Below are 12,684 nucleotides of genomic sequence, written 5' to 3'. Positions count from 1 at the left end.
AACACCTGCTTCTCAGGTCCTCTGGAAGCTCTCGCCAGGCAGTAAGAGTTACATTCTGAGAGTCTGATTCATACTGGAGTCACCTGTGGGAGACTTGCTAACATATGAGAGTCATGAAATTCTAACTTCTAGAACCAACCAGATGAAATCTTAGTCTTTCATTCAACATATAAATATTGAATGCCTGGGCTAGGAACTGTGGATGACCAGATGTCTTCAGACCCCTTGCCTGTGGAGGAATGATTACAATTGGTAAAACAAAGTTCCATCAAGATATGCACAGGTTGCTGGGGTGAAAATGCCCTGTGCTAACTGATGTCATAGGAGTGGTATTGAGAAGATGGATTTGGAAACGTGTTGCCCAAACCAGAGTCCCACATTACCTAATTTCCCTTGTTAGACCAATTATGTAGAATGCCCCCAGTTATGACAGGTTTTCAGACTTGGGTTAGAGATTCCATGATCTACCACCAGAAACAGAAAGTTTTTGGTCCCATAGGACATGAACTAAAGATTATCTTTTTTCTACTCCAATTTAGAGATCCCATCTTCTTCTTCTTCACCTGTTCTGTTCAAATATTTATTTTAAGAACTAGTTTGGGGATATATTTGGTTGTTGTAGGCATTGACTTTTAGCAATACCAGACTTAGAATTCCAATATTTTTAGAAGATATAAAGTAATAATTCCAGGTGATGAAACAGGTTAGAATTATAGAAAGAGAAAAGGATCAGATGACAGATGACAATTAAATATGAATTTTAGAGTTAAAATTTCAATACAGTAGTTTTATTATAAATTAATGGAATCATATAACATTTGGAACCAAGCTACAAAAGTCACTCACAAAAAAGACTGAGTAATGAAATGTAGCAAGAACTCCCTAATATAAAAATGCTTACTATGTTTTTTATTTCCAAAGCCATACCATTATCAAGTTAAAAGCAGATAAATGATTTTGATGTTTAAAATTTGAAAACTATTGCTTTTGGAAATCAAGAGAGTCATGTTTCTTTTTTTTTTTTTAAAAAAAGATTTTTATCTATTTGAAAAGCAGAGTTACAGAGAGAGGTAGAGACAAAGAGAGAGAGAGGTCTTCCATCTGCTGTCTTCCCTCCCCAAATGGTTGTAACAGCTGGAGCTGAGCCAAACCGAAGTCTGGTGCCAGGATTTTCTTCCGGGTCTCTTACACAGGTGCAGGGGCCTAAAGACTTGGGCCACCTTCCACTGCTTTCTTATGCCATGGCAGAGAGATGGATCAGAAGAGGAGCAGCCGGGACTTGAACTGGCACCTGTATGGGGTGCCGGTGCTGCAGGCCAGGGCTTTAACCCCCTGTGTAACAGCACCGGCCAAGAGGACCATGTTTCTAATCCTCAGAGATTCCTATGATCTGGAGAAGCGGATTCAGCCAGATCCTCTTATGAGCTTGACTTCCTGAGTCCACATTTTTGTGAATGGCTTGTCGCAGGATTGACCACTTCAAGATGTGGCCCTGGCCAAGGGGGCCTTCAGCAATGTGTGGGCTCTCCCCATCTGACTTTGCTCTCTTGCTACGTACTCCAGGCAGAATACCTCAAGGGACAAAGCAGAGGGCACGGGCACGGCGCCGCGTCTTATGACACCCCTATGATGAGGCACCTTAAGAAAATTAATGTACTCATCAGCGATGTAAGATGCCACAGCAAGCCCATCTCCGTCTTTCTCTCTTTTTCTCGTCTACGTTCTTGGTCTTGGTCAGAGGACTGAGCAGCTGTCTTTCTGTTTTGTGTTAGAACGTGTAGGTTGCTGTGGACGTTTGTCAAAGGCTATTCTTTTGCACTTGTCCCTCTTTTCCTGCATGACACTTTCCCTCTGGGAGACTCCACTTGGAACAGGAAAACAGATTCCAGGTGGAGATGGTATCCCTGTGTTCCTGAGGCTGCTGACACGGATGGAATTGAAAGATGAAATGAAGACCAGTGGAGAATCTCCTCACCACCCACACACAAACCCTGCATCTCTTGAAGTTACTTACCACGTTGCTATTTAATACATTTAAGACAGGTGTTTAATATAGTTTCTTGGGTTAATCACAGCATGAATCAACAGAATAAGCTTCTTACAATGTTTACTTCATCCTTTGTCTTACAGTCTTCATAGCAGGAAACTGTCTAATCCATACACCTGTTCTTCCATTTATAGGAGCACCAGTATACAGTTCAATTCCCTAAAAAGGAGCCGAACAGTTAGATGTTAGAGCCTTAAATGCAGTTAAGCTTTGGAGAGGGGAATTAATTCATATCCACTTCCCTACACGACATCCATAACAGGCCCAACGTCTGAGCCGGCTGGAACCAGTGACTGCTGCTGTGGCCACTTGATGATGGAGGGCGTTGCTACAGCACAGGCTCCTGCGGTTCACAAGAAAAAGACTTCATCATCCCACAATGCCACGTGCACGTAGTCTCAGAACATCACTCCTCGTCCAATGCCACTCTAGGAGTTCCTGAAGTCCCAAGTCTGATCTGGCCCTCATTTTTCAAACCCTGGTAGTTTTTAGGAAGACCCAGTGATAAAAGGAGGCCCGAAGCACTGATACCACTCATGCTAGCACTTGTGTGGGTTGCACAGGCCTGGAGGCCTTCCTGTGGAGAGGGGAGGCATAACAGTTTTAAAAAAATATTAACATCGGAAATTTAAGTGAACTCAAAATTGAAGAAAAAGAAACTGAAATGGAACCAGTGAACGTGCTGTTCTTTGAATAAATACTTCTCCTGAAGCGAGTTGTTTTCTAAATGAAAAAAGAGGACTTTGAGCACACTTCGGAAGGAAGCTGCTCCTCTCCCACCCTGGATGGATCTTTGCTGCTTTCCTTCCCACCCCGAATGCACAACTGGCTCACTTGTCTCTTCTGTGCTTCACAGCTCTTGGGAACATCCCCAGACTTAGGGGTTTCTGCCTCCCTTAGGAAAAGCTGTCTTTGAGTCCCAACAGCAGCTCACAGCTCCGAGCTCTCCTTAGCAGCCATTCCATTTCTTTATTTTCAAAGTGAATTTCCTTGGGGAAAGAGCCATTGTAGGATGTCTGCACTGTGCTGTCCTAGTATGTGTTGGTTCTGATCCCACCTCTGTATCGGTCTCGGTGCACCTGCCTTCCTCCGTACGGTTCTGCATGCTTCTTTTCCCCTCTGCATTTCCACCGTGGATGTATCCAAGGTTGGCATGTCTCAGCACCGTGAATGCATTTTCTCTGATGTGACAGACTTCGTTATTTTTCAGATTTGAGTGGTCTTGTGTTGTCTGTGCTGCTGGGTTTGTCCAGTTCGGGAAAGTGGAGTACAGTCACAAAGCGTGAGGGGTCCTGGTTTAAACGTCAGTAGAGTAAAGCTCTCTGGATTCAGAGTACTCACTTTGGATGACTGAGTCTTCTCTCTCACCTGTGACAGAAACTGCAGGCTTCCTTAGAACCGAATAGTGCCCTTGTGTAATTGGCCAACATTCAGACGTAGCTCATTTCTCATTCTTCCTAGAGTGACTAGTTAGTAGGATTCACTTCTGGACTATACTCTGATAAAGGCATGAGTCAGTTTTTCAGTAAGATGTTTCTGCCACTGTCTGTTAATTGGTTAGATTCTCATATATGTAAATCATATTTACATACATGTAAATCATCTTTACATATTAACTCATCATAATGACTGTCTCTTCCTTTCATTGCAGCAAAACACATTTATTAAGTAACTAGTACTGACAAGCACTGTGCTTATTTTAAGACCAAAGTTTAGTCCATTTCATATCCTAAGTACCTTTAATCTTATTTTCCTCATAATTCTAAAGTATCTCATTTTTTTCTTCTAATCTAGAATTCTACTTAGAGCCAATAATCTTCATACTATATTCTGTTTTTTTATTCAAGATCAATTTTTGTCCAAAAAATTTTTAAATGTTTCACAGAAATCCTATTTTTAAGTGACCGTGAATTCTCCCAATTTTAACAGATTCTTAACTTCTCAGCCTTGATCACTGACAACCCCTCTCTGAATTCGTTACAGTAGACATACAATGTTTTGGGGTTTGCTAGTTAGAAGGGCCACTGTTCTCTGAATTAATACATTGGATCACTTCTCTGAATTCAGCCTGAAGCATTTTCTCCTTTTTTTTTTTTTTTTTGCATTAGGAAGAGATGCTCATTTTTGTATTATCCAGGGTATGAAAATAATCAAGACTTATACTATGTAACTTGATCATATACTTAATTGTTGTCCTCACATAGTTATTATCAATAATGCTCCCTTTAATTCTTAAAATGTCCCCATTTGGGTAATAAATTTATAAATCATGACTATTCTTTGGTATTTATGTTCTCAAATTGACTGGTGTTCAAGAATAATCAAAATGTTTGCATTTGCTGTTAGGTTAAATATCGGGAAAATTTCGACAAAGAGAAGGGAAAGACGCCAAAATACAATCCAAAAGACAGCCAGCTCTACAAAACCATGAAAGATGCTAATAATCTTGCAAGTGAGGTATGCTTTCTTTTTTAAAAAAATAAAATCTGTGGAAACATATATATAATCATGATACTTGTCATTTTAAACATTTTTAAGTGTACAATTCACTAGGTATTAATTACACTCAAATGTTATTTAACTAATTTAACTCTTATTTCTGAAACTTTTTCATCACCGACACATAACATCTATAACCATTCAGCAGTAACTCCTCCATCCCTTACTCTCACCATCCCGATAATTTGTAATCTATTTTGTGACTCCATGAATTTGCTTCTTTTAGGGATTTTACATAAATGAAATCATGCCGTATCTGTCCTTTTGTGTTCGTCCATATTGCAGTGCATAGTAAACCTTTTTCCATTGTATGGCTGAGTAAGATTTCATCACGTGTATACACCACATGTCTTAATCCATTCATCAGCTCATGGCCTCTTAGGTTGTTTGCATCTTTGGTCCCTGTGAATGAGGTATGGTTTCCTGTTACCGTCTCGAGCACTGGAGGGCCATGGGATTATGGGTTCCATCAGTGCTGCTTTCTATTTTCTGTTTGCATGATTTCCTGTTTGTCTTCGTTAACACAGGTTAAGTACAAGGCTGACCTGAAGAAACTGCACAAGCCTGTGACTGACATGAAGGAGTCTCTGATAATGCATCACGTGCTGAACACAAGCCAGCTCGCCAGCTCTGTAAGCTGCATCATTTGCTGGCCAACACAATTAAACATCCCCTCAGAGGTCAGAAAATGAGCACAAAACTATGGTTAGGCAGGAGGAATAAATTTTAGTTTCTGTAGAACAGTAGGGTGACTATAGTTTACAACAATTTACTATGTATTTTAAAAAAGAATTAGCAGGCCGACGCCATGGCTAACTAGGCTAAAACTCTGCCTACAGCGCTGGCACCCCGGGTTCTAGTCCCGGCTGGGGTGCCGGTTCTGTCCCGGTTGCTCCTCTTCCAGTCCAGCTCTCTGCTGGGGCCTGGGAGTGCAGTGGAGGATGGCCCAAGTCCTTGGGCTCTGCACTTGCATGGGAGACCAGGAGGAAGCACCTGGCTCCTGGCTTTGGATCAGCGCAGTGTGCCAGTCATTGGCAGCCATTTAGGGGGTGAACCAATGGAAGGAAGACCTTTCTCTCTGTCTCTCTCTCTCTCTCTCTCACTAACTCTGCCTGTTACAAAAATTTTAAAAAATAAAAATAAAAATAACAGAGAGGCTGGCATAGTGGTGCAGCAGATCAAACTGCCACTTGTGATGCTGGCATTCATACCAGAGTACTGGTTCAAGTCCTTGCTGCTCTGTTTCCCATCCAGCTCCCTGCTAATGTGCCTGGGAAGGCGGCAGAAGACAGTCCAGGTTTTTCTGGGTCCTTGACACCCATATGGGAGACCAGATGGAGTTCCAGACTCCAGGCTCCTAGATTTGGCCTGGCCCTGTTCCAACTATTGCAGCTATTTGAGAGTGCACCAGCAGCGGGCGCTCTCTGTCTCTCCCTCTCTCATTTTGCCTTTCCAATAAATAAAAGAAATTAAATTAAAAAATGAACTAGGGGCCGGCATTGTGGTGTAGCGGGTAAGCCGCCACCTGTGATGCTGGCATCAATATGGAAGACTATTCGAGTACTAGCTGCCCCTCTTGTGATTGAACTTTCTGATAATGGCCTGGAAAAAAAGAGCACAGTCCAAGTCCTTGGCCCCTGCACCCATGTGGGAGACCTGGAAGAAGCTCCTGGCTCCTGGATTCGGCCTGACCCACCCCTGGCTGTTGCAGCTATCCTGGGGAGTGAACCAGAGGATGGAAGATTCTAATATTCTCTCTCTCTTTCTCTCTCTCTTTCTCTCCCCTCCCCTTTCCCCTCCCTTCCTCCCTCCCTCTCTATGTCAAATAAACAAAAAAATCTTCAAGGAAAAAAAAGAACTATCAAAGAGTGTTTGAAGGATTCCAGCACAAAAATGTTAGATATGTGAATTACCCTGATTTGACCATTACACATTATAGACATATATCAAATTATTATATTATATCCCATAAAATGTACAATTACTACATGTCATTTAAAAATAAAATGAAGACCATGCTTCCTCCTCTGTTCATCTGGTTTTAGTTCACAAACTTTAGGATGGTCTTATCACCTGTTCTACAGGTAGCTGCTTATGTAACTGTCTTCCAAATTAGACTGAAAGCTCCTGCAGGGAGCAAATGTGCCATTTGTCTTAATATCTCCAGTGGCAGAGAAAGAAGGTTCATAATTCATGTTGAAAAACAGACAAGAACATCTGAAAGCTTTCAAGATGTCTTTAAAGTTTTGCAAGAGCAAGAAGTAACTCTTGTGCCCACCCCTCTGTGCTCACTGCTGCATCAGATCTAGGGCTACACAGCACTGGCAGACAACTGGGCTTCCATCTTTGATACTGGCAAAGTCCCAGAAAGTGAGCAAAGGCTACCTCAAAATCCTTTCAAAACAGATACAAGGAATAACATGTAATAAATGAAACATGGGGGTTTTTGTGGCCACATAATTCTTAGCCAAATTATGTATGTCAAGTTGCCTTCACGTGAGAAGTAGCTGTTTATTAATACCTTCCTGTTTTGAAAGAGTGAGTTTTGAAGTGGCTGTGTTTATGAACTTCGTTGTTGCTACAACACATTTACACAGTTACACATAAAGCAAACTGCTGAGATTAGCAGTGGATGATCCGAAGTTTGACATCTTCCCAAGGAGACTCTCCCAGTCTTGTAAACTAAAATCTATTTAGCCTAGACTAAATAGTTTCTCCAGCCCCAAAAATGACCCCAGCAAGCTCAGTGGCACTGCTTACCGACTAAGGAGACGACGGATGTCACTTTGCTTTTAACAGACCCAGCCATGAAGTCTTAGAGTTTTGATTGCATTCAGTAAAGATGGAGCCATGTGCAGAAGAGAAGTTTCTATGAACCTCAAGTGTTCCCTTCTGGCTCCAGCTTTCCTCTTGAGTCATGTTTCCATGCACGTTGGATAGGTTACTCAGCACACGGAAATTTCCTCTTATTTGCAACCAACTGTTCTCTTAAACAGCTTTGTAAACTCTAAAGGGCTTCAACAATTCACTTGTTTTCCTGCCTGAGGTGGGGACACTTCAACTGTTCTTTTCAACCCAGATTCACAAAGCTATCTACCACTGAGGAAGGGCATTCCCTGATGTTTGAAACAGCATGTTAGCATTTTTAAAAAGCATGTTATTTAGAAAGCAAAAGGATTAGGTACAAATTCTGACTATATTACTAAATCCGGGACTGGGGTAAGGAGATGGAAGATCCCAGGATACAAACTTTAAGGCTGTACCCTCTCCCAAGTGTCTCCCTGGACCTGTGTGATCCACCACAACCTGGGTGACTTACTGAAGTGAAATTCACATAACATAAATTAACCATTTTGAAGCATACAAATCATTGGCATTTAGTACAATGTTATACATTATCATTTCTATCTAGCTCCAAAACATTGCCTCACTCCATGTGCAGGAAGACAATTTGCTGTCTAGGAACTTTCAAAAATTTCCAAAAGAAAAATCCACACCTATCTAGCAGTTCCTCCCCATTCTGCGTCCCACTCTCCCAGCCCTTGGCAAACACCAACATCCTTTTTGTCTCAGTGGATTTACTGATTCTGGTGTAACCCATGTGTTTGGAGTAATAATAGTAATAGCTAACTTACTCATGCCAAGATACAATCTGAAGAGTTTTATGTGAATTCAATAAATCCTACAAAAATCTAGTGTTTGCTAATATCCATAAGTAAATGTCTTCTTATTTAATTCTTTAAGCATTATTTCTTCATCTGTAAAATAGAGAAAATAGAAATATATCAACAACTTACTAACCATAGTTTTGTAAGAGTAATTCTTGGATGACAAATGGGATTTGTCTCTTACTAAATGGGATTGACTTCCTGTAGAAGAGAAGCTGTGTTCTTGAGATGGCTCAGTGGGATATGGTAATCACTGACTAGTGATGCCTGCCATGGACAGAAGAATGTAGTGGCCTATATAACATAGATTTGCCTTTCCTCAGAGGCAATGGGGAAAGAAACAAAACAAGTCAAATACAGACTCTACCAGATTCCAGAACAAAGACAAAACAGTACAGTGACGAGGAAGAGACAAGTAGTAGAGGGTTAAGAGTAGACACATTGGTTTAGCAACAAAACAATACAAGGCATAGTCAAATCTTAACTCTGCAAGTCATAGATAAGTCTTGACAACATTATTTGACCTTTTTCACTCCCTCTGTTATTAAGATAATAAATCTACTTCCCAGAGTTCAGATGGGAATGACATGAAATAATGTATGTGAACTGCTATGCATATAGTATCTGACTCATAGTAAGAACATAGTAATGGGGCCGTCGCTATGGTTCACTTGGTTAATCCTCCACCTGCTGCGCTGGCATCCCATATGGGCACCCGGTGCTAGTCCCAGTTGCTCCTCTTCCAGGCCAGCCTCTGCTGTGGCCCGGGAGGGCAGTGGAGGATGGCCCAAGTGCTTGGGCACCTGCACCTGCATGGGAGACCAGGAAGAAGCACCTGACTCCTGGTTTCAGATCGGCGTAGCACCAGCCGTAGTGGCCATATGGGGAGTGAACCAATGGAAGGAAGACCTTTCTTTCTCTCTCTCTCTCTCTCTCTCTCTCTCTCTCTCTCAGTCTATAACTCTACCTGTCAAATAAATTAATTAAAAAAGAATATAGTAAGAGTAAGGATATAAAATTATATATAATGTTCTTAATATGTATAGCACATTATATTATATATTGTTTTTATTTTTGAGAGGCAGAGACGGGGAGAGAGACTTTCATCCAAAATACCCACGACATTGGCTCACTTCCCAAGTGCCTGCAATATCCAGTGCTGAGCCAGGCTGAAGCCAGGAACCTGAAACTCCATCCAGATCTCCCATGTGGGTCTCAGGGGCCCAAGGACTTGAGCTATCACTTGCTAACGCCCAGAGTGTGCATTATCAGGAATCCGGAATTGGAAGCAGAGCCAGGACTGCAACCCAGGCACTCCCATATGGAATTCAAGGATACCAAGCAGTGTTCTAATTGCTGCAACACATTTCCCCATATTATATAAATATATTACATATCTGAGGGTACTTGCAAAAAGTTCATGGAAAATAAGATTAAATGATAAGTTTATGTTGGTACAAAATGTTTTTGAATTCATACACAGTTTTTCATAATGCACATCTTTCATTAAAATTTTTAAAGAACCTTCATACAAATGGATTTCAAAAATTTTTGCACTGAAATAAACTTATCTTTCTATTCTATTTTCTCATGATCATTTTGAAGTACTGTTGCATAAATATACATAATATATAACAAATGTTATATATTTAATAATTTGTATTTATTAATTAATTTAATAATTATATATAACAATGTTATATATAATACATATGGCATATATTATTTTGTGTACTATTTATATAAGAGCCTTCGAAGAAGAGACCCTCAAGGAGATTCTTGAAAGAACAGACACTCTACAGGCCTCATTCTGCTGTTGTGAGGATTTGGTGACATCATTTATTTGTGTGAAGCATTTATTTAAAGCATTTAGCAGAAATTCGCATAGTGGCTCTCTGCCTGCAATGCCAGAATCCCATGGTCACCACTTTGATTCCTATCTGCTCACCTTCTGATCCTGATCTCTGCTAATGCACCTGCGAAGGCAGCAGCAGATCACCCAAGTCCTTGGGCCACTGCCCCAATGTGGGAAACCCAGATGGAGTTCCTGCCTCCTGGCTTCAGTCTGACCAAGTCGCAGCCATTTCAGTGGGTGTTATTTGGGGGAGTGAACTAGTGGGTGTAAGATCTTTGTCTCTTTATGTCTCTCCCTCTCTCTGTGACTTTTTCTTTCAAATAAATAATTTTTTTAAAAAAAATAAAGCATTTAGGGGCTGGTGCTGTGGCATAACGGGTAAAGCCACCACCTGCAGTGCCAGCATCACATATGTCCACCCAGTTCGAGTCCCAGCTGATCCATTTCCAATCCAGCTCTCTACTATGGCCTGGGAAAGCTGTAGAAGATGGCCCAAATGCTCAGGCCCCTGCCCCCCATGTGGAAGATCCAGAAGAAACTCCTGGCTCCCCGGCTTCAAATCTGCACAGCTCCACCGTTGAGGCCAATTGCGGAGTGAACCAGTGGATTGAAGACCTCTCTCTCTCTCTCTCTCTCTCTCTCTCTCTCTCTCTCTCTCCCTCTCCTTCTCTGTGTAACTCTGACTTTCAAATAAATAAATCTTTAAAAAAATAAAAAATAAATCATTTAGCACAATACATGCAGTCCATATGTGTTAGGTAATTACAAATGTTTTAATTGTTGCTTAACTACTCCATGGTGATCCTGAATCTGTCAGAATTCTTGATGGCAAACCAGGTAAGGTTTGCAGGGCAGAGATTTCTTGGAAGGGTCTCAGAGAACTCTGTGAACTAGCAGAAGGCAGGAACCAAGAGAGGCTCCCAGCAACAGTCAGGTTGGCTGGATGCTGTGGACACTCAGTGTGTGTCTGTAAGCAGGCATTCTCTATTGTTCCTGGGATTGTACCCTCCCTTCCTCATGATATTGCACCCTTGGGGAGAGAACCCAGGTCAACTTTCCTTCAATTTCTACATTGCCTTTTTCCTACAAAGAATCACACAGCAGGGCCTGTTTTAGAAACGGAGAGCAAATTTGAGCACAGGATTAAAAGAAAGTTTCAGAAATAATGACAGTTTTGACACATGGAGTTTAGTATCTAAAATGATAAAATACAATAAACTACAGAAATTTACCCTTGAAACATAAAATACTTAAAAAAAAAAAAACTTTGAGGTCACCTTTATGTGTTTCATGCCAAGCACCTGCTACAGCGTAAGTAATCAACAAACCATATTGAGGAAAAAAAAATTTAAAGTCAGTTAATAGAGGCCAGCATTGTTGCATAATGGTTTTAGCTGCTATCTAAAAAGCCAATTCCATATGGGTTTGAGTCCTGGCTGCTCCATTTGCAATCCAGCTCCCTGCTAATGCACATACTAGGAAAGCAGCAGAGGATGACCCAAGTGCTTGGGCCCTTGTTGCCCATGTGGGATACGTGGATGAAGCTCCTGGCACCTGGCTTTGATCTGGCCAAACCCTAGCTGTTGTGGCCATTTGAGGAGTGAACCAGCACGTGGAAGATCTCTCTCTATCTCTCCTTTCTCTATCTTTAACTCTGCCTTTCAAATAAATAAATAAATCTTTTTCTAAACAAAGTCAGTTACTAGATGTGTGATTAATACTTTATTAGTCAGCCTCTTTTTTTCCATTTATTAAACTTTTATTTAATGAATATAAATTTCCAAAGTATAGCTTATGGGTTACAATGGCTTCCCCCCTCCCATAACTTCCCTCCCGCCCTCAACCCTCCCCTTTCCCGCTCCCTCTCCCCTTCCATTCACATCAAGATTCATTTTCAATTCTCTTTATATACAGAAGATCAGTTAGTATATATTAGGTAAAGATTTCAACAGTTTGCCCCATATAGCAACACAAAGTGAAAAAACACCACTGGAGTACTAGTTATAGCATTAAATAAGAGTGTACAGCACATTAAAGACAGAGATCCTACATAATATTTTTTTAAAATTAATTAATTTTCTATGCCATTTCCAATTTAACACCAGGTTGTTTTTTTTTCATTTCCAATTATCTTTATATACAGAAGATCAATTCAGTATATAATTAGTAAAGACCTCATCAGTTTGTACCCACACAGAAACACAAAGTGTAAAAATACTGTTTCAGTACTAGTTATAGCATCACTTCACATTAGACAACACATTAAGGACAGATCCCACATGGGGTGTAAGTACACAGTGACTTCTGTTGCTGACTTAACAATTTGACACTCCTGTTCATGGCGTCAGTAATCTCCCTAGGCTCTAGTCATGAGTTGTCAGGGCTATGGAAGCCTTTAGAGTTCGCTGACTTTGATCTTATTCCGATAGGGTCATAGTCAAAGTGGAAGTTCTCTCCTCCCTTCAGAGAAAGGTACTTCCTTCTTTGATGGCCCTGTTCTTTCCACTGGGATCTCACTCACAGAGATCTTTCATTTAATAGCTGAGAGGAGTTTCTGATAAAGAAATGGTTTGTTTCAACTTATAGTTTGGAGGTTACCATTCAGGATTGGTCAG

The 12,684-nt window shown here is 41.0% G+C and overlaps 1 protein-coding gene across 1 annotated transcript in view; it reads left to right on the top strand.

The window, feature by feature from the left end:
* Positions 1 to 12,684, top strand: part of LOC133754729 (nebulin-like) — an 87,078-nt gene that overhangs the window by 60,651 nt on the left and 13,743 nt on the right. The window contains 2 exon segments of the mRNA XM_062185172.1: positions 4,394 to 4,504; positions 5,074 to 5,178. Of these exon segments, the coding sequence (XP_062041156.1) occupies positions 4,394 to 4,504; positions 5,074 to 5,178 (216 nt within the window).

Source organism: Lepus europaeus, unplaced genomic scaffold, assembly GCF_033115175.1.
Source record: "Lepus europaeus isolate LE1 unplaced genomic scaffold, mLepTim1.pri SCAFFOLD_29, whole genome shotgun sequence".
In the NCBI taxonomy this organism is placed as follows: Eukaryota; Metazoa; Chordata; class Mammalia; order Lagomorpha; family Leporidae; genus Lepus; species Lepus europaeus.
This window is presented reverse-complemented; position numbering and strand designations above follow the sequence as displayed.